At 39.1% G+C, this 21,694-nt stretch overlaps 1 protein-coding gene across 1 annotated transcript in view; it reads right to left on the bottom strand.

The window, feature by feature from the left end:
- Nucleotides 1-21,694, bottom strand: part of myom2b (myomesin 2b) — a 63,032-nt gene that overhangs the window by 15,295 nt on the left and 26,043 nt on the right. The window contains exons 21-35 of the mRNA XM_079854873.1: nucleotides 16,322-16,484; nucleotides 16,049-16,155; nucleotides 15,681-15,725; nucleotides 14,168-14,304; nucleotides 12,291-12,435; nucleotides 12,112-12,174; nucleotides 5,239-5,306; nucleotides 5,015-5,128; nucleotides 4,090-4,177; nucleotides 3,948-3,986; nucleotides 2,556-2,661; nucleotides 1,625-1,788; nucleotides 694-730; nucleotides 521-543; nucleotides 371-426 (exon numbers count right to left, since the gene is read on the bottom strand). Coding sequence (XP_079710999.1) covers nucleotides 371-426; nucleotides 521-543; nucleotides 694-730; nucleotides 1,625-1,788; nucleotides 2,556-2,661; nucleotides 3,948-3,986; nucleotides 4,090-4,177; nucleotides 5,015-5,128; nucleotides 5,239-5,306; nucleotides 12,112-12,174; nucleotides 12,291-12,435; nucleotides 14,168-14,304; nucleotides 15,681-15,725; nucleotides 16,049-16,155; nucleotides 16,322-16,484 — 1,355 coding nt within the window. The remainder of the gene's footprint in view (nucleotides 1-370; nucleotides 427-520; nucleotides 544-693; nucleotides 731-1,624; nucleotides 1,789-2,555; nucleotides 2,662-3,947; nucleotides 3,987-4,089; nucleotides 4,178-5,014; nucleotides 5,129-5,238; nucleotides 5,307-12,111; nucleotides 12,175-12,290; nucleotides 12,436-14,167; nucleotides 14,305-15,680; nucleotides 15,726-16,048; nucleotides 16,156-16,321; nucleotides 16,485-21,694) is intronic.

Below are 21,694 nucleotides of genomic sequence, written 5' to 3'. Positions count from 1 at the left end.
TCCTCCGGTCGGAAAGCGGCTTATGTTGTACTGAACCAATCAGATGACAGGTCATAACTATTGCGACACACCTCACATATTATCAGTCCAGTATCTGAGCCTGATGTAAGTGCTTACCAACCTCTCGTGCTCCAGCACCCTCCTCAGAGGGTGGGGTGTGGGGAGTAGTTGGGATTTTCTTTTCTTTTGGGTCTTTTCTTTCTTTTGATATATTGCATGTTCATACAACAAAATATATGTGTGTGTACATTTTGTGGTGTTTTTGACATGATTTTCTTCAAAAGGAAAGTAAGATCAGATTCCAATTTCTTTATGCATTGCATCCATTTTTCATATTGTTATGGCTCACACATAACGAGCTTGAACAAACCTTCTTTTCCATGATAGTCACAACATCAGGAAGACCACCAACCACTTTGCCACGATCTGATAAGAAAACATTGCAAAGTTAATTTTAGGAATATAATTACATTTCAAAGCAGGACCCCCGAGAGTGTTGGGAGTGATTGAGTATACTCACTCTTTTCAGCATATGCTTCCGCTCTGAAAGGCAAAAGAAGAATAGCATTGTTTAGTTCATTAGCAGACCATTATATTTTATCCAAACACTAACGTGCAGCTCACATGCTTTGCATCTCTAAACATTTAGGATGTGGAAAGCCATGTGGTGGCCTGATGCACTGGTTATCTTACTTGAGTCTCTGGAATTCTGCGTAGGCGTTGTCGTAGACTAAAGGGGGGAAAACAGGAAAAAAAGAATAAAAGTTAAGAGCATATAAAACATGAATACATTTTTGTTGTTTTTTAAAGAAAACTGCACTGTGTCTCTACTTGCCGCGTCTTGTCCCGGAGGCACAGCATAAAAAGAAAATCAGCTCTCATTAATTTAATAGCATTGTTTTCCTGCTTCACTGGAAATAGCTCTTCTTCCCCTACTCATTACTGTCACCATTCAGCAAATTGCATGACCTGTCAGACACCAGCCCTTGATTATGTTTGTCATCACACAGTCTATTGACTAACTGAAACCACTGCCAGTATCTGCACCTTTGATACTATGATGGCATTTTTTCATCCCTGGATTTCCCTTAATACATTTCCTGTGTGCAGCTGTAATACTGGCCTTTACTTCCAGTAAACACAGGATCTACACAGGATCAATGCCAGAACACGCGTTTCAGGTGACCATTTTGGTTATAACAAATGTCGTGTAGGAGTGAAAAAGCCTTTGAAAATAGACAAAATCACTTTGAAAACATGAGTCTTCAGTGTTGATGTGGCGTTTTTCATTGGAGGTGATTTGAAAACTATTTGAGCTGTAAAGTATTTCACTTGATAATTAAGTTCAAATATAAAAGGGTTATTTTCCACAATACTTTCCTTTAAAGGCATCATACATTTTGAATTAATTTTTTTTCCCCTGAGGTCCACTTAGTCAAGGTTGTTTTATGCTAAAACAGGCATAATTTAGTTTTCCGTGACTATTTACGACCCGCTCTGAAGCCATTAGGATTAAACGAGGAGGACGTTTTATGTCCAGAAGGTTTTTAGGTCAACTATTATTAAATGCCCTTAAAAATGATCAGAAAGCAGTATTAAAGAATGACACATCCAAACAACTCACGTTGTCCAGAGAGGTCCAGGGTACGAGTGTGCGTCTTCTCAGCATCCATAATCTCAATAATATACATTCCTTTATCCTTATCAGTAGGTTCGACTATCTCCAAAGTTGCCATTGCTGGGTTGCCACCAATTCGCATTCTATCTGATGCAGTGACTTTAGATTCCCTTGAAACACAAAGAGCAAATGAATGCACAGAGACCTGATACAGTAAATATCTGTTCATCAATGAGAGAATTACAAAACCAATACGACCATGTGCAAGCGCAGCGCATGCACATCAATGCTTTTAAAATGTTTCAACGAAGGCTTGTGTAATCCCTTTTTAAACTCAATTGTTTGCTCATTTTTCCATAGATTAAATGTTAGACATGCCTTTTTTAAAAGTGGAGCATCAAATTAGCATGTCCCTAGAGTAAAATTAGACACGGCGGGCATTTTTTTGTGTTGCAACTGAATGTGAAATCACCCCTGCATTAATACCTGCCTTGCGTAAGATTCAAAACGTGCAACACGGGGAGGAAAGACCCAGAATAGCCACTTCAAAATGCTAATACAGGAATTTGAGAACCCATGCGAGCAGGAAGAGGCTTTTCTCTCTATGTTAGTATTCCACATGCTTCTGAATCACCTCCAGGGCAGAGCATTAGGCAACTGCAATCAGAATGATTTGTTTTGTGTCGACAACAGAGTGTGGAACAAGACAGACTCTTTATTCTTGTCATTTTCTGTAGTTCAATAATATTTTTTTTTATACACCTCACACTAAAACAACACAAAATTATAGACCAAAATCAGAAGATCATGTTTACATGTAGTGTTGTTGTCACGCCTGGGGACATGAAGAGGCATGTGCATTTCATTTTCTAGGCTATTTGTGTATTTTTTTTTATTCTAGGAAATCTTTTCAAGTGAGAGTGGAAAATGTGTATACTTTTGTTTCCAATGGATCTTCATCTCCTCGGTGTAATATTTCATATGGCACACAATCATAATGCCTTCCGCAGTGCACTGAATCGACAACTCGGAGGCACTGGATCCTGTCCAGGTCAAAAAAGAAGGAAAGAGATCTTAAAATTCACCAACAGGGGCTGGTTGGACAAAAAGCTGCATTGCTGATATTCACCACGTGTTTGAGCAGAGCTTCTATTGTTATTTATACATAGATTTGCAAGTGCACTCATCTAAAATTAACAACTGTTCTTCTCACAGTAGCAGTAAAAAAAGTGTTGGTAAGTAATTGCATCATAAAGATTGAGAATAGAAACTGAGCTCAGGTGGTAGAAATTCATCGAGTTGGTCAACCGCTGTAGTTCACATTGATTATGTATAAAAAAATGTATGTGAAAATATGCGGAATATGTCAAGAACGTGGACAGTAAAAATCAGTAAAAAGTATATATATAAATATATATTTTGCATTGTGACATTATGTCCATGTCAATTTAGCAATTTTTCCTCCCAAATTCTCTACTATAATTCAAAAAATAATATCCATCCATCTATCCATCCATTCTCCAAACCACTTGGAAAACACCCTGGATGGATAGACAGTACCTTACGGGGTTCTGAAAAAATCATATATATTATGTTTCAATAATTTTTATGTATTTTAGCAGTTAAAAGTTTCTGTAGCACTTTAATTTAAAGTCCTGTTCCCCATGTACATACTATGTACTTATTATAGTAATCGCAATAACTGGGTAATAACTAGGTAATAACTAGGTACTAACCCTGAAACAACCCCAAACCTAACCTTAACCCATGTAGTTACCTTATATTACCCAGTACATTCTTAGGTAAGTACACTGAGTATGTGTAACTGCACGTACTGTAAAAAGAAAGTGCAACCAAAATTTCTTAAGATTTTAAAAACTTTAATAGCGTAATATTAGTTTTGTATAATTGTAATACAGTATATACTGTAGTATTTATAATTGTATTTGTATCTACTGTAGGTATGAATTTCTTTTGATGGCTTTACTAATATGGTTTTTCACCTAGATAAATTTTCATTCACCTAAATAGCAGAACAACATTGTATACTTTTTAGCATAAGAGTATCAGAGTTACAGTCTAGGGTTACAGTCATATAATTCCTCACCAAGACCCTGACTGCTAGAGCAGCACTAAAAATGAACTATGGGGAAACATAAAAAGTTCATAATTGAATTTCTAGCCCATTTAAATGTTAGACTCCATTTACAGAGAAGATGAGAGAGGGGTGAAAGAAGACTGATTTAAAATCAGTTGGGGTTAACACAGGGAAAGACATACTGGCTTTTGAGAGCCAAATGAAGAGCACAATGATACATGTCATACACACCAGAGATACGACTGAGCTCATTTATGATGTCATCAAAAGCTGTGGGTGACAAAAAAGACATCTTTAACACATTTTGTGGAACATTTTCCAGCACACATTTACATTTTTCTGTATTTGATAAGACAATCCTGAGAGACGGTACCTTTGCCAAAAATATCAATCTGTGACACATCTTGACCTCTGTCATCGGTGATGGTTGCTTTATATAGTCCCACATCCTTCTTGGAGAACTAGAATATCAGGATAAAAATAAAAAAATGGAAGAAAAAAATTCAGCATCTCACAAAAACAGGCCACCTGAGTGATGCTTTTTTTAGAGCATTACCGGCAGAACAGTTTCTGTGCTACATTGTCTTGGGAGTAATTTATAGCTATTTCAAATAGTTTTGCAAAAATACATTTGACAAAAAAGTGTCAAAGAATAACCAGCATTACATAAAATTACTACAGCACTCAATTGATTCACACCTCTGGTTTCAATCCTTTGGGAGTCAAAAGCTCTTAAGGTTATTTCTCATGTGAAATGTTCTTATGTTATTTTTCAGAAGATGTCAGGAGCGATTACATCAAATACAGTATAATTTTGTCATGCATCAAGCTTTACTGTATTTATTGAGGTTGTACAAGCTGTTTTTGTAAATGGGAAGAATATTGACTGAAAAAAACCCTAGAACAATTACCCTTAACAGTCCAGCAGGGATTATTTGTCTGTTTACTGAAATAACCTTAGCTAAGGTACTTAACATTGAAGTATGCTTCAATACACTTCTGATATATTTTAAACTTTGATTACAGAAAACACAAAACACACATACTGCCTGTTACTGACTAAACTAGTGGCCACGACCCAAAAATGGGTCACTAGTCTCTTTGTTCTGAGGGCAGCATGGAAAAAAACAATGGTAATTGCTAAAAATATATCACAATAATTAGCCATATACACATGTATAGCATTGCAATATTAAGATACCATGCATATTAAGAGAGAAGTAGAAAAAATGTACGGCTGTGCATCAAAGTTTATTTTTATTTTTTTAACTCCAGTGTTTATGAAGTGAAGTGCTCACATGAGTTATGGCGAACTTGCAGACTCCTGAGTTCAAGTCAGCAGGCACCTCAGGAATCACCTCTACACTGTCTTTATACCACTGAAACGCAGACTCCTTCTTCAAATTAGCCACCTGAAAGTGGTCAGACAGAAGTGGTCAGACATGCAAGAAAACACCAATATATCATCAGTCAGTCCAAGACGTTCAATTTGCTTGGGCTAAATCATTCCCATTCAACTTGCCTTGCAAACAAGAGCGACTGAGGCGTTATCCCCATATTGAATGGAGAGGAACTCCGTAAAGTGAGGGCCTGGAAAATAAAATTGGTAAACAAACATTTTGAAATGATGGGGAACTTGAAGAATCACATAGAATGCCTACTTAAAGAAACTAAAAACTTAAACCAGCCTATTGGTGGTTTAGCTTGTCTTACGGCCTGACCAAGATGCCCAACATTTGGGATGCGTAAAGCTACAAATTTTCAAAATCTACTAGTTTGAGTAGAATCTACAACATAACGTCTCGGTTACATATGGTAACCCTCGTTCCCTGAGGGAAGGAATGGAGACGTACGTCATGGTGACCGACGAATAGGAATCTCGCTAGAGAGGCCAATCTACTTCGAGTGAAACTAAAACGAGCCAATACACATTGGCGTGCAATCATTTGCATCAGCTGTTCAGCCATGCAGCACGGGTATAAATGAGCAGCAGGTGCGATTGCACCTCATTTTTTTGCTGAGGAGCCGAGCCGGTGAGCTGGCTGCCCCGGTGGGTCGCAGCAGATGTGGGGACGGGACGTACTCCCTCAGGGAAAGAGGGTTACCATATGTAACCGAGACGTTCCCTATCGTCCGGTCACTATGACGTACGTAGGGGTGACCGATGAACAGGAATCCCTACCAAAGCGCCACAGCTGCTGCACCCCATCCAGCGCCCTGTGTAAGCCTCTACACCTTCTTGCCTGGAAGGACGATAGGAGAGGGCTTACACCAAGTGTATCTGTCACTGTTGTTCCGTGATAACCCATACAGTGAGATTATTGGATAACACTGGGAAAGCGTGCTCGATCTGAGGGAGGGGAACGCTGCGGGAGCCACATTCTTAAGGAGAGTTATGTGGGAACACACATATGGACTAACCCGAGGGTTATACTGCATATGAATAGTGGGTGACTTAGCCCAAGGGAAGACACAGGCTTCCGTTTAGGAGCAACCGTGGAAAATATACACCAATGGGATCCCCGTAGGGTCACACATATGGGACCCAGCCTAGACCCGGTTCTCAAGGATTCAGCGGATAAAGGCCTGGCACCAGACGCTCCGCCATGTCCGGGCCGAGGGTGTTGGAGGACTCAACAGGTTTGACTCTGGAGCAATAAGCAATCACAGTAGGGTGCAGCAAGCCGACAGAGCCGGTACTCACAGTGCTTCTACCCGTTTAGGGTGAGAACACGGGAGGACACGGGTTCTACACGTAGGCTATAGTATCTAGCGAACGTGTTAGGTGTCGCCCAGCCCGCAGCTCTACAGATATCTGTTAGCGAGGAGTCACATGCCAGCGCCCAGGAGGATGCAACGCCTCTCATGGAGTGTGCATGCAATCTGAGCGGGCAGGGCACGCCTTGAGCTTGGTAAGCCAAGGCGATGGCATCCACTATCCAGTGGGCCATCCTCTGCTTGGAGACAGCCTTTCCCTTCTGCTGGCCTCCGTAACAGACAAAAAGCTGGTCTGAGGTCCTGACGCTTTGAGTTCTGTCCACGTACATACGCAGAGCACGAACGGGACAGAGCAAAGCCAGGGCTGGGTCTGCCTCCTCCAGGGGCAGCGCTTGCAGGTTCACTACCTGGTCTCTAAAGGGAGTGGTAGGAACCTTGGGCACATAGCCAGGCCAGAGTCTCAGTACAACATGGTTGTCACCCGGCCCAAACTCTAGGCACGATTCGTCGACCGAAAATGCTTGCAGGTCCCCTACCCTCTTGATCGAGGCCAGTGCAATCAGCAGCAAAGTCTTCAAGGAGAGAAGCTTTAAGTCTGCTGACTGCAAAGGCTCAAAGGGAGCATCCTGAAGTGCTCGAAGCACCAGGGAAAGGTCCCAAGAGGGTATGGAGGGGGGACGAGGAGGATTTAATCGTCTCGTCCCCCTAAGGAACCTGACGACCAGGTCGTGCTTTCCAACTGTTTTGCCATATATGCTGAAATAGCGGCAGCATGTACTTTGAGGGTGGAGGGAGACAGCCTTCGCTCCAATCCTTGCTGCAAGGAGGAAAGCACTGACCCTATCGAACATCTTCTGGGGTCATCTCTGCAAGAGGAACACCATTGGACGAACAGGTTCCACTTCAAGGCGTACGTACATCTCGTAGACGGCGCTCGCACAGAAGTGATGGTGTTAAGTACCTCTGGGGTTAAATCAGCTAGAACCTCCGTGTCCCGTCCAGGGACCAGACATGGAGTTTCCAGAGGTCAGGACGCGGGTGCCATAGGGTGCCCCGTCTCTGAGTCAGAAGATCTTTCCTCAGAGGAATGGGCCAGGGAGGGACTGTCACGAGGAGCATGAGTTCTGGGAACCAAGTCCGGGTGGGCCAATAGGGAGCCACCAGAAGTACCTGCTCCTCGTCCTCCCTGACTTTGCACAGGGTCTGTGCAAGTAGGCTCACTGGGGAATGCATATTTGCAGAGGCCCCGGGCCAGCTGTGTGCCAGTGTGTCCGTGCCGAGTGTTCCCTCGGTCAGGGAGTAAAACAGCTGGCAGTGGGAGGTCTCTGAGGAGGCAAACAGGTCTACCTGATCCTCCCCGAACTCTCTCTAAATCAGCTGAACCACCTGGGGGTGGAGTCGCCATTCTCCCGGGAGCACAGCTCCTGACAGCTCGTCGGCCACACGGTTGAGCACACCAGGGAATACATGGCTCGAAGCAACCTCAGATGCTTCTGACTCCAGAGGAGGAGATGGCGGGCGAGTTGCGACATGCGACGGGAGCGTAGGCTACCTTGACGATTGGTGTATGCAACGGTCGCAGTGTTGTCCGTACGGACCAGCACGTCTCTGCCCTGTAACGGCCTCTTTAAGCGCCTCAGAGCGAGACGTACTGCTAGCAACTCGAGGCAGTTGATGTGCCAATGCAGTTGGGGGCCCGTCCACACCCCTGACACTGCATGCCCGTTGTACGTGGCACCGCAGCCGGTGGCAGAGGCATCTGTGAATACCACAGCATGCCTGGACACCTGTTCCAAGGGGATTCCTGCCCCAAGGAATGAAGGGTCTGACCACGGGCTGAAGGTCTGGCGGCACGCCGGTGTGATTGTCACAGGGTGAGTGCCGATATGCCACGCCCATCTCGGGACTCGGCCGTGAAGCCAGTGCTGAAGCAGTCTCATATGGAGCAGCCCAAGCGGAGTTACCGCTGTTGCTGCTGCCATATGCCCCAGGAGCCTCTGAAAGAATTTCAGTGGAACCGCCATCCTGCCTTTGAACGTGTTCAAGAAGTTCAGCACCGACTGAGCGCGTTGCTTTGTGAGGAACAAGGGCCCGAAAGTCTTCACGAAAGTCACGGGGAGACAGGGAGAGCCGAAAGGGCAGGACCTTGTACTGATATGCTCGACCCTCGAACGCAAAGCGCAGAAACGGCCTGTGTCGAGGAAAAATCGAGACATGAAAGTATGCGTCCTTCAGGTCGATCGCTGCAAACCAATCTCGGGGACGGATGCATTCGAAAATGCGTCTCTGCGTAAGCATCTTGAAAGGTAGCTTGTGAAGGCTCCGATTTCAAACTCGCAGATCCAAGATAGGTCGTAACCCACCACCTTTCTTGGGTACAATGAAGTAGGGACTGTAGTGTCCTGACCTCATATCGGCTGGAGGGACCGGCTCTATTGCATCCTTCGCCAGTAGGACTGCGATCTCCGCGCGCAAGACATGGGCATCGGCTGCTCTCACTGTAGTGGAGTGGATGGCCCGAAACTTGGGGGGGATGCCGGGCGAACTGAATCGCATAGCCGAGCCTGATGGTCCGAATGAGCCAGCGAGACGGACTGGGGAGCACTAACTAGGCTTGCAGAGACCGTGCAAGCGGGACCAAAGGGACCGTAGGTGTACCCGGAATGGGGCAGCGAGGTAGAACACGCTCGGGAGGCTCTCTCTGGGAGGCGGCCCGTAGCGGAGTCTGAGTGTGCTGATCAACACTTACCTGGTTCCACAGGGCAGGAGGTGCAGGAGGCAGCTTGGTCGCGTTCTCGAACCGCACACTGCTGCCCGCCGGCGATAGAAGAGGCGGATGATAATGGTGAGGATTCTCTCCTCCCACTGCTCTCATGGCCCTCTTCAGAGCCAGGGATTTTTTTTTTGTGTGAGAATTTAGGTACCACTGTGACTCCAGTGGTGGAACAGAATTTTTGGGATTTTTTGAGGTTGGCCTCTCTAGCAAGATTCCTATTCGTCGGTCACCACGACGTACTGTACGTCATAGTGACCGAACGATAGGGAACTGAGGGGAAAAGAGTGACTGGAATATTATTTAAAAAAATGTCGGTAACACTTTCTATGAAGTACATGCTTAAAATTAATTATAGCCCCATTTATACGTGAGTATATTAAGTATTACTATACAATAAATATATTTATAAAGACTCATTAAGACCTATACTGCATTAAATGAACAGTTATAGTTACATTTATATAATTTAAATTTCATTTAAATAATTTATAAATGATCAAATATAAAATAGTTTCAGAGACCCTTGTTTGCTGTACCAATTAGTTATCGATTATGTCTTTAATGGCTAATGTTTGCATTAGAGGTCATGAAATAATTTGTTAAAATCTATATCTCCTCAGCCATATGCATGTTATTGCTTATAGCAGTTTGGAATTATACTTTAAAAAATATTGTTGCAGTGTTTTGCTAGTATGTAACTTTAAAAAATATTTTTTTTTAAATGCAACTGTTTGTATTAATGATTTCTGTTTTTCTTTTAATTATTTTATTACAGGAATTATTGTTCATTAATTACATTTATAAATAAACTATTTAAAATGTATGATGAGCACATCTTCATGATTTCTTAACATTTGCATTAGGAAAATTGCATCCTATGGGCCCTATCATACACCCGGCGCAAAGTGTTTTTTGCTAGTTTCAGCCCTACGCAGTTATCATTTTCATGTCCTGCACCAAGTTGTTTAAATAGCAAATGCATTTGCGCCCATTTGTGCGCCCATGGGCGTGCTGGTCTGAAAACGAGATGTGTTCTGGCGCATTGTTGGATTTTGAGGCAACTGAAATAGACTGCGCCATTGACCAAATGAAACCTGGTCTAAAGTCAATGGCGCACTATTATTTTTTTGTTATTTAAAGAGCTCGTTAGTAACATGCGCCTATAGGAGGATCCACAACGGGTACACTCTGCTTATTACACACTCAGATTTGACAGCAGTCAAACATGGCAAATATTAAAATTAAAAGGATTACAATGTAAAAGATTATCATTCTTGTACATATTTTGTTTATAAAGATATTTTGGAATCCGGCTTGTCCTGTAGATGGTCTGCTTACGCGCTTTAACCTCGTGCACAAGCAGATCTGTTTCCTCTCTGGAGAAGCGTTCAGTCTTTCCACTTGCAAATTCCGCCATGTAAATAGCAAATCCGCCATGGTGCGAGCGCAACTGGCTTTTAAAGGGAATGGGAGATGAGACTCTGGTTGTTTTTTTTGCACGTTACGCCCAAAACACTCATTACGAGAATAGAGACAACCCTTTTAGACCATGCGCCGGGTGCGCCGACCATTTTCCGTCATTAAGCTAGCAAAAGTGGATTTGGACACGCCCTAAGTGCACTTGCACTTTAGACCATGCGCTAAGATCCTTAAAATAGGGCCCCATGTTTTCACTTTACTTAAAGCCATCAATGATGCATTAGTAACTGTATTATCACTCACAATAAGTATTTATAAGAACACAACACGGCTATTAATAACAACATATTCACTTATTTGACAGAAATAAATCTGAATTTCTAAAAAGTCATTGCAACTATAATATAATAACATTATAGCAATGCAGGCTACATCTTTATTAATACATTCATGGAACCATATGACTGACTTATTAATACTTATAAATTAATGTATGATGGATTATGAGCATGCACATTGAAAAAAAGCAACACTAAAGCAACGTAGACCGAACAGAGAATAAATGTGAGGGACCAACTTATATTGCAAACACAAACGAGGATGATTAATAAAACACAGCTGACACAAATAACCAAATAATGAGGAGCGGGAAAACTGAACAAAGGAGCACATGATGAGAATAAAAACATCATAATGAAAAAAAAATCATAATATAACTAAACTGAACATAATGGTGACATAACTGTTTTTTTAAAGCAGTGTAGGTCTTAATTAGTCTTTATAAATATATTTATAAAATAGTAATACTTAAATTGAGCTATAATTCATTATAAGCATGGTCTTCATAGAAAGTGTTACCAAAATGTCTTCTTCTACAGAAGCAAGATAGTTTGGAACAACATGAGAATCAGTAATAGGGATGGGCCCAAAGCCGAATACCTTATTCGGAAAGGCAAAGATAATGGCTTCAAAAGAAATAATGAATTCTACCAAATAACAGCAAAAATAATTGGCAGACAGTCACTCCTCGTTCTTTGTGGATAACAGTTGAGCCAGGGGATAGCATGCTATTATAGCTATACTAATGAGTGTATGTAGTGAATGTGTCTTAACACTATATATCATATATAAGCATATTTTAGAAACTCCATTATTAAATGTATGTTTATTTAACAATTATATTAACAGCAGTAATAAAAAACTCCTGTTGTAAGAACAGCTAATAGACACCGCTCTGCAGTGTCATGGAAACATTCCAGGTGAAGATATAGGAAAATATCATTTTATAATTACATAACTATAACTTCTGTGTGAACTATTCATTGAAGCCATTTTTTCAGCAGGGAACCAATAAGACATTCTGTCGATGATGCAAAGCTTGTTTGTAAACCTCAAAAAGTAATAGCATTACAAAACCACAGGGTCTAATTCACTCTATCAGAAGTTTATTCAACAGCTACATCAACTCGATGAGTGCAGTACCCTCTTTCACACGAATGTACTCCCTCCTTTGGTAGTCCGCCTCAGCCAACGCTGCCTTGAAGGCTGGAACAGGAAAATAAAGCAGAAACTATAAGAGGTCAGTGAATAGAGTTCAACAGAAGAGCACAATATCTCAAGATGTGAGCTTCTGCAAGCCCCAGGGCGATGCTGGCTCTCACCATCTCCAATCAGCACCAGAGAAGACTGGGCCTTAGCTCTGCCATCTTGGATCTGCACGGTGAAAGTGCCCTCGCTGTCTTCGGTGAAATGATCCATCACCATCTCAATAATGCCCGTAGCTGCGTCGTGACTCATTTTAGTTTGCTGTGAAAAAGCCAGAGAGGTAAACATTTCTCTCCTGGGATTTTCTTACGAGGCTCAAGCAAATGAACATAACAGATGGTAGTATTGCAAAGGAGATGAATCTATTCATTTGGATTGGCTATGTTTTTTGCACAGCATCAGTTGGAGCTAAACTTAAAGGGATAATTCACTCAGAATGACAATTCTGTAATCAAATACAAAACCGGTATGACTTTCTACCACAGAACACAAAATAAAATATTTATAGCAGGAAGTCCATGCTGGCCTTTTCAGTTCAATGAAAGTGAATGGGGAACAATTGGGGTCAATTTCTGTCTAAAACAAAATAAAACAATGAGAATGGCAATGACAATTATAATGTATAGTCGTGTACAGTAAATGTATATTTATTTTGAGATCTGCTAAAGATTACATTAAACAATTTCTGTCAGGACCACTATCGTCAAGTACGGTTGACAGTTAGCATACAGTTTGGATTGGCGGTATGGTTTTGTTCTGGGCAAGAACTCCCTGCGCATCCATGCAGCAGGGAGAGCAACAATAACCCCCCTTTGGGTAAACAGAACAGAACCAACATGAATGTATTGCAGATATCATTAATTCAAGATTTTAAAGTACAACATAATTCGAGAATTTATTCTGATTCAAGGGGTAATCAGAATGCCAAATCCTGACTGACGAGAGGAGGAGCTGGGGATGGTGGAGGGTAATTAGCTCCTGAGAAACGCAATAGCTGCTGATAGTACTGAAGGAGCTTATATATGAATACAGTGATAGGCGTTGTATTCCTATAGGTAGACGCGGATCAGCTGACAGTCAGCTGATGCGAGCTTGACTAATGTGACCTGCCAGAACTGACGCTACGCTTAATGTTATTCAATTATTAGTGTTTGTAAAGATTAACTTTAAGTGAGAGTTATTTAACAAAATAAATACGAATATATTAATTATAGGGTTGTGCAGCAATTAATCGCACCTGAAATAAAAGTTTGTGTTTACATAATATATGTGTGTGTACTATGTATAATTATTTTGTATATATAAATACACACATATGCATGTATATATTTAAGAAAAAATTGTTATGTATAAAATACTTATATTTATATATAAATTATATACATGCAAATATTTCTCAAATATATACATGCATGTGTGTGTATTTATATATACAAAAATAATTATACACAGTGCACACACATTGTACACATTTACATATTATGTAAACAAATATAATTTTAATAGAAAAATACAATTATAATTATATATTATATTATATTATATTATATTATATTATATTATATTATATTATATTATATTATATTATATTATATTATATTATATTATATTATACTGGCCAATATATATACCAATAAATGGCCAATAAATAATCAGATAACTAGTATGATACTGATATTTTGTGTAATCCCTAATGGCCAATTGGTGTCATGCCAAGTAATATTTTCAATGAATAATGACTTAAATTGTATAAAATAGTTCAAAAGTAATATGGACCATGTTTATGATACTTTTACTGTGATGTTAAACATATTTTATGTTCCACAGAGTAAAGAAAGTATTGGGGTTTGGAAGAACCTGAGGGTGAATGAATGATGACAGAATTGTCATTTTGGGGTGAACTATTCTTTTAATATAAAACTCCCTGATTTCTGTTTATGAAATGAAGGCTGTACAGTATTTGTCAGTACCATTCTATTTGACAGTTATTTACCTCACAGTTGACAAGCTCCTTGTTATTGGCAAAGAATTTGTAGGTCACAGAAGAAGAGATACCCTCAGCTTGCAGCCAAAAGCGCATACGGCCTCTCTCTAGAATCTTATAGGCCAGTTCAGTCTTCAGAGGAATAACTGTGACACAGAAGAAGTGACGCATGACAAGCTGACGTGTGTTGTGTCACAGTTCATACGCACCTTAGACCTGTACACACATGCTGATTCTATATAAAAACCATCTAGTTTATTTTAAGCAATAAGCCACGCTACATGTTCCAGTGATTTTAACATGCTTAAATGGTGTTGTCAGGCACAGCGTGAATCTAAAACCCCTTTAACTTTGATAAAATCACTGTAATAGCCTCAAATGTTTTATAATACAGCAGCATTAGCAATTTTAAAAAAGACACTAAAGTTCAATAAATAGTGACACTGTTATTAATAATATGTCATGTAATAAAGTTCATTAGTATAGAGCCATTTATGGTTGCCAATGTAGCAATTTGCTCAGATTACAATTCAGGGTTCCCATACCTGAATATTCCCATCTATGGCTTTTCTAGATAAGGACTCCTAGGCCTGGTTTCACAGTCAGTACTAGGATTAGGCCTTAGTTCAGTTAGGACATTTAAGTAGCTTCTTTGAAAGTATTTCTATAAATGTAAACATTACTGGTGTGCATCTTGAGACAAAACAATGGCAGTGACATATTTTAAGATATGTCAGTGCAAGTTGCTTTCAATTAAAACAGCTCAAACGTGCATCTGGGACTAGGCTTAAGCCTTGTCTGTGAAACAGGAGATCAGAGATGAATTTTTGCACTCACAAAGAGTTATTTTAGACGATTAAATATGTTAGAGCTAAGCATAACTAGAAAAACAAATATGCACAATGGACATTTCAGAAACACGTTTTAGTTTTGCAAAAGCTAATATTTATAAATTTGTAACAAGACAAATTGTATAACAATAATTACAAATGAACATGTATTAACTATTGTTAACAAATTAAAGAATATTGTGAAATTACAATAATTCCCATGACCTTCGAATTCCATGACTTTTCTAGTATAATGGATCATTTCCAGGTTTTCCAAAACTGTGGGAACCCTGAATACACTGTTCAATTGATGTGCATTTTGAACATGGTTCATTCAAGTTGAGTCTGAACACCATTTGACAAAATTACATACTGGACAGATTGTAGGGTAAAAAACAACAGTATAATAATCTTTACTACAGAGCCCCTTAGGGGACATAGTGGTGGAAAAAAATATGAGAGGGTAGGAAAAATAATATCAATACTTTTGGGTTCTCTCGCAAATGTTTTGTGTCCTCCTGAGAAACTTTGCGTTCAGGGGAACGCAAAACATTTTGCAGGCAAACGCAAAGTTTGTCAGGGGAAAGAATGCAAAAGCATTGCCAAATAATTTTTCCTCCCATCTCCTTTTTCTTCTTCACCATGTCCCTTTAGGGGCTCCATACTCTACTCCTTCATCTGGGGCCACTTACTTGGGTTGCGTATGTCATAGCTGAGGGCCAACATCTTCTCCAGCTCTAAAGGATAGAGGTAACTATCATTTTCTATCAGCTATCATCATTATCAACACTTGTTAAGTACATTACAGCAGACAACACAAATCTTTATTATTATTAAAATTATTATTATTAAATTAAATATCTTTGAAATATCTAATATCTTTACTGCAGATGATGTAACATCCATGTCACACACCAACATATATAGTGTACCGACTTCTGAATCAAATATGATTCGAATCTGTCAATGGAATGTTTTGATAGTGTATTGTACTCTATATAACTTTGAGAGAGGGCATTAATAATGAAGCTGATGGTCATTATATATTAAGAAGCCTCACCTTCAGCTGAGATCTTGTAGCTGGCCGAGGCACCATCAGTATTTGTAACAGATACAGAGAATGTGCCCAAATCCTCTTTGTCAGGGTTCTTAAAAACCAAAGTTGAGCTAAAGAAACAATGAGCAAACATTAGTGTCTGTTCATTGGGACAACACAAGGAAAACAAATAGAATTAAATATGCACAGACTGTGGCATTGCCCTAAATATGCTTTGAGCTAATATGTATCTGGACCAGATCAAGTTAGGACACATTGAGCGTGTGTTGTGCTTACTTGCTGCCTGACGTCTTGACGATGATGCCCTTAGAGAAGTCAGTAATTTCTTGGTAGGACTTCTTCCACACAAATTTTGATGTTTCTGTCATTTGGCAGCTCTCAAAAGAGAGATAAATGTCACCTGATTCCTCATCGACGCCACACTTGATTTCCTGGGTGCCTTCAAAATAACAGAACCACAGAAGAATTTGCACACAAGTCGACAAGTACTACTAAACAAATGCTGTAGGAGTTATGGTTGGAACACAGTGGGATGCTGTTTCATAGGAATGATTTGAAATGTTGGGGACACAATATTAAATTGATCAGTTTTCTAATAATAAGTACACTTTGATATTAAATTAATTCATATATTTATTTATTTATTAATATTACTATAATCTAAATGTAATTTAATGCTATTTTGCTCCTCTGAAGCTTTAAAATGGACAACAAATGTCACATATAAAACACATCCGCTGATGGCATTTCACATCACTGACGTCAAATGCCATTTGCTCCAATGTGTCTCGAAACCAAATGTCAAACCTGATGCAGCACCATATTTGATTTTCAGTGAAAACCAGCATTTTGGTCTGTTTGTCACGCAAAGCTATATTGTGGCTCCAGAAGATATATATATATATATATATATATATATATATATATATATATATAACATACAGTATCATTAATATGGTATATGACTGCACAATATTTTATGTATATATGAGACTGTGTAAACAAGTCATATGTATCATTTTAATGATACGTTACTGGTGTTTTTTGTCATTTTGTGGCTTTACAAACCAGTTCTAATTCACTTTCATTCATATTCAGGGGATTTCAACTTTTCCACACATACAAAAAAAAGTTTAAAAATAATAAGTTTCAACCAAGAAAATGTATATCACCTTAAATAGCTATTTATTGCATAAAAAAAAATAGTTTTTTTTTTTGTCTAAATCATTGTATTTAGGTCGTCAAGTCACCTTTATTTATACTGTGCTTTATGCAATACAGATTGTTTCAAAGCAGCTTTACAGTAATAACTGGAAAATGATGCATTTCGGCTGTTGTTCAGCTGAAGTCAGTTTAGTGTTGATTCAGTTCTCTTATGTGGATTCAGTGATGTAAAATAATATTTTTGACTCGAATAAAAGCAGTTCCTTTAGATGCTACCATTTTTAGGTTATCATTTTTCTCAGAATAGTGGTATCTAAAAGCATACTAAAATTTGTAAAAAAAAAAAAAAAAAAAAAACATCAAATTAAATAATTAACTAATGAACATGTAACAGGTGTGCAGAAGGTTGTGAATGATGGGTGTTCAAGTGCAGAAATCTGTGGAGATGATTATGACCAATCAGCAGGGCTTCCCTTCTCAGCTGTACTGTCGAACATCTCACACAACATCACACACATACTTTCTATAGACACACGAATCCACAGTGCACTCTACTGGCTGATGCCATTTTTATCAGCCACAAACCTTTCGGGCTACTCGGAATGAATAATCTTGGATCATCCCGTGGCTGCTTTTTGCTTATCTGTGAATGTGCAGGCAGCTGCTCCCCAAGACACTCCAGAACACCTCCCATGGTGCAATCCACACTGCCCTGAACAGCTCTCTCTCAGCCCCACTGTGAACTCCTCCCATTTCCTCAAAAATAAAACCCCCTTCTTTAGAATTCACAGATATTCTGCTATTCTGGATGGCTGTGTAAGTTATTCAGGTTTAAAATGTAAAACTGACAACTGAATGCGACTTCCTGGTCTTACTGTGCACAATTCATCTGTGCACAAAATAAAACAAAAATCATGAAAATGAATACCAATACCATCACTGTAATAACAACCTCTCAAATCCATCCATCCGTCCTCGAAACTGCTTGTCTTATGTAGGATAGCAGGGATGCTGGAGCTGATCTCAGCATCTCGGGCCAAAGGCAGGAAAACACCCTGGATGGATGACCTCCTCTGAAATGACTTTCCTCTTTTTTTTTCTGATGTCGCCAAGCCATTGAGGTCTATAGAATTTCTGAGGAAGGCTATCCGTTCATCAACTGAAGCAAAACCCTCAGAAGTGTGTGAACTGAATAGACACTCAGTTTTCTCTTCTCAGTTCTGGGAACAGACATTCTGAGCCAATCACCTGAGTCATCATAACTAATCCCTGATAACTCTGGAGCTGCAGGAAATTAATGTCCTATTCAGTGTGTGTGTGTGTGTGTGTGCGTGTGTGTGTGTGTGTAGTATTGATAAAAAGAAAAAAGAACATATTGCAAGAGCAATATTGTTAAATATTATTACAATTTAAAGTCCCTTTTTAATGTAGTTTATATGTCGATGTGGTGTTTTTGATATGTTTTAAGACAAACCATGTGTAAATGTATAAGTCAACACCACTGCTGAGTATTTTCTCTTTAAAACTGCAGTGAGTCAAAGACAGTCTCAAAAACGCAGTTTGAAATCGCTGGTGTTTCTGACGTCACAAACTACCTTGTAACCAATCAGGTGTGATCCTCAACGAGTGGATCTCTGAGCTGGTGCGAGTGAGTGGAGATGGGGCTAATTTGCATATTCATAGAACCGCAAATACTATAATATGAGGCAAGGGTGTAGAGTTACATTCAAGCTATTTTAAGACATGAAGAAATGTTTTTCTTTCAAGGAAAAATGCTTCAAAATTTATTAATAATAATTTTGGTGATCAAAGATGAGTTTTAATGAATAAAATTATTGTACAGGGTATTATTATTATTATTATTGTATTGTATTATACTATTTGAATATACTTATATTTAAATTTATTTCTGTGATGATTTTTTTTTTTTTTTATCAGCCATTACTCAAGTCTTCAGTGTCACATGATCCTTCAGAAAACATTCTAATATACTAATTTATTATAGAGGTTGGAAAAGGTTGTGCTGCTTAATATTTTTTTATACCTTTGATACTTTTTCAGGATTCTTTGATGAATAAAACGTTTTTTTTAAAAGAACAGAATTTATTTAAAATATAAATCTTTTGTAACAATATACACTACCGTTCAAAAGTTTGGGGTCATTTTTTTCTTTCTATTTTTGAAAGAAATTAATAATTTTATTCAGCAACTTGCAATGATGTATTAAATTGATAAAAAGTGATTGTAAAAAAAAATATATTGTTAGAAAAGTTTCTATTTTGAATAAATGCTGTTCTTTTTTTAACTTTTTATTCATCAATGAATCCTGAAAAAAGTATAAATAAATAAAGAAATAAATATATGTTTTGTTACTACTATTATTTTGTCGAAATACACTTTTAACTTTTCAAAAGCCGTCAATGGAGAAAAACAGTAGAAAAACTTTGTTGGGCCATGCTAACCAGTTAAAATCGTGACCCCTTCCAACCACCCGGTGATATCAATAAATCACAACCAATCAATATTTTTTTCTTGTTAAAAATCCTGTTTCACATTTAAATTCATCACGTTATGGAAGTAAAATTTCATGTTGACAAAGTCCCCTTAAGGCAGTGGTTCACCATATTTAACAGCTGGAATATCATTTTCATTAGTTTCCCAGGGAGAAGTGATGTGAATAGATGTGAATGTGAATAGAATAAAAAAATTGTACGAGTGTTAAATAAATATATCAAAATATTCTAACTTTATTTAGGTAGCTTATCACAAACAAGAATCATTGTTATTAATATTGTTATTACGTCTGTTAATTTGTTTTTGGATGCTAAACACTAAGTTGCTTTCACAGGTCCAACAGCTGCGCTACAGAAAGATGACAGAAAAACTGAAGAAAAGAGTAGTTGCTATGGAAACAATACCTCGTCTCGTCTAGTCACACTGGTGTAAACTGGTAGGTTTTAGAATGTTGCATTTAGAATGACTACATTATTTTGCAAGTAGTTAAACGGTTCAGCTCGTATCATTGTGAATCTTTGCTGTAAACTCGCCTTAAACAAAACCCCTTTCAAAAATATTGCTACAGCACCCAAAATGTTCTCTCATTGAAAAATGCTGCCTTAAAGGGATAGTTCACCCAACAATTCTAATTATGTCATAATTTACTCACCCTGATATCATTCCAAACCCATAAGACTTTGGTTAAAGTAGGGGTCAAAACTTTTTTTGTGTTCAAAATTTACAAAAGGTATATAATAAGCGAGTACATCATGAATCCATTTTCCAAACCGTGTTTTTGTCTTATCCTGAATCATTAAAGGGATAGTTCGGCCAAAAATGATATTTAACCCATGATTTACTAACCCTCAAGCCGTTCGAGATGCATATGTCAATCTTTTTTCAGACGAACACATTTTCAGTTATTTTAGAAAATGTCTTAGATCTTTCAGTGGTTATAATGTGAAGTTATGGGGTCCACCTCCTTCAAGTCCCCAACTTCACAAAAGTAATCCATCCGGCTCCAGGGGGATAAACGAAGGCCTTCTGAGGGTAATCCGTGCGGTTTTGTCGTAAAAATATACATATTTAAAACTTTATAAATTAAAATATCTTGCTTCCGGCAACGGTTGACGCGCATTCACGGCAGATGGATGCCGACGTAGGACGTAGCGTTTGATTTAGCTGTACTTCGTTCTACGTCACGACGCTTCCTACGCTACGTCCTACATCATACACCGGCATCCATCTCCCGTGAACGCGCGTCGACCGTTGCCGGAAGCAAGATATTTTCATTTATAAAGTTTTAAATATGTATATTTTTACGACAAAACCGCACGATTACCCTCAGAAGGCCTTCGTTTATCCCCCTTGAGCCGGATGGATTACTTTTGTGAAGGATGCATGCACATTTTGGGACTTGAAGGAGGTGGACCCCATAGCTTCACATTATAACCACTGAAAGATCTAAGACATTTTCTAAAATAACTGAAAATGTGTTTGTCTGAAAAATGATTGACATATGCATCTCGAACGGCTTGAGGGTGAGTAAATCATGGGTTAAATATCATTTTTGGCCGAACTATCCCTTTAAGGTACACCTATAATAAGTCTTTATATTCAGACTATTTTAGACTGGTTCGGGTTGTAACACTGCGGAATAGCCCAGTACCTGCGTGACTCGTCATAGACATAAAAGCCATGATCCCGAGAAATTGTCGTAAAACTGCTAGAATGCCTTCTGTGTGAACGCAAACACGTCCCAGGATTGATGCCGGGATGGGGACCTAGTAACATTGCCGGTGTTGTGGCGAATTTCGACCCCTGCCAAATTATTACCCCCCTCGTTGAAGTCAGCACCTTATTGCCTAATCCTAACCCCTCCCCTAATCCTAACCCCTCCCCCACAACTAATCCTAAACATACCAATGCTGGGGGGGGGGGGTAATAATTTGGCGGGGGTCGAAATTCGGTACAACACCGGGATCTGTC

The sequence above is a fragment of the Squalius cephalus genome (assembly GCF_949319135.1).
Source record: "Squalius cephalus genome assembly, chromosome: 21".
NCBI classification, from domain to species: Eukaryota; Metazoa; Chordata; class Actinopteri; order Cypriniformes; family Leuciscidae; genus Squalius; species Squalius cephalus.
The sequence above is the reverse complement of the archived record's forward strand: the minus strand, read 5'-3'. Positions and strand labels throughout refer to the sequence as shown.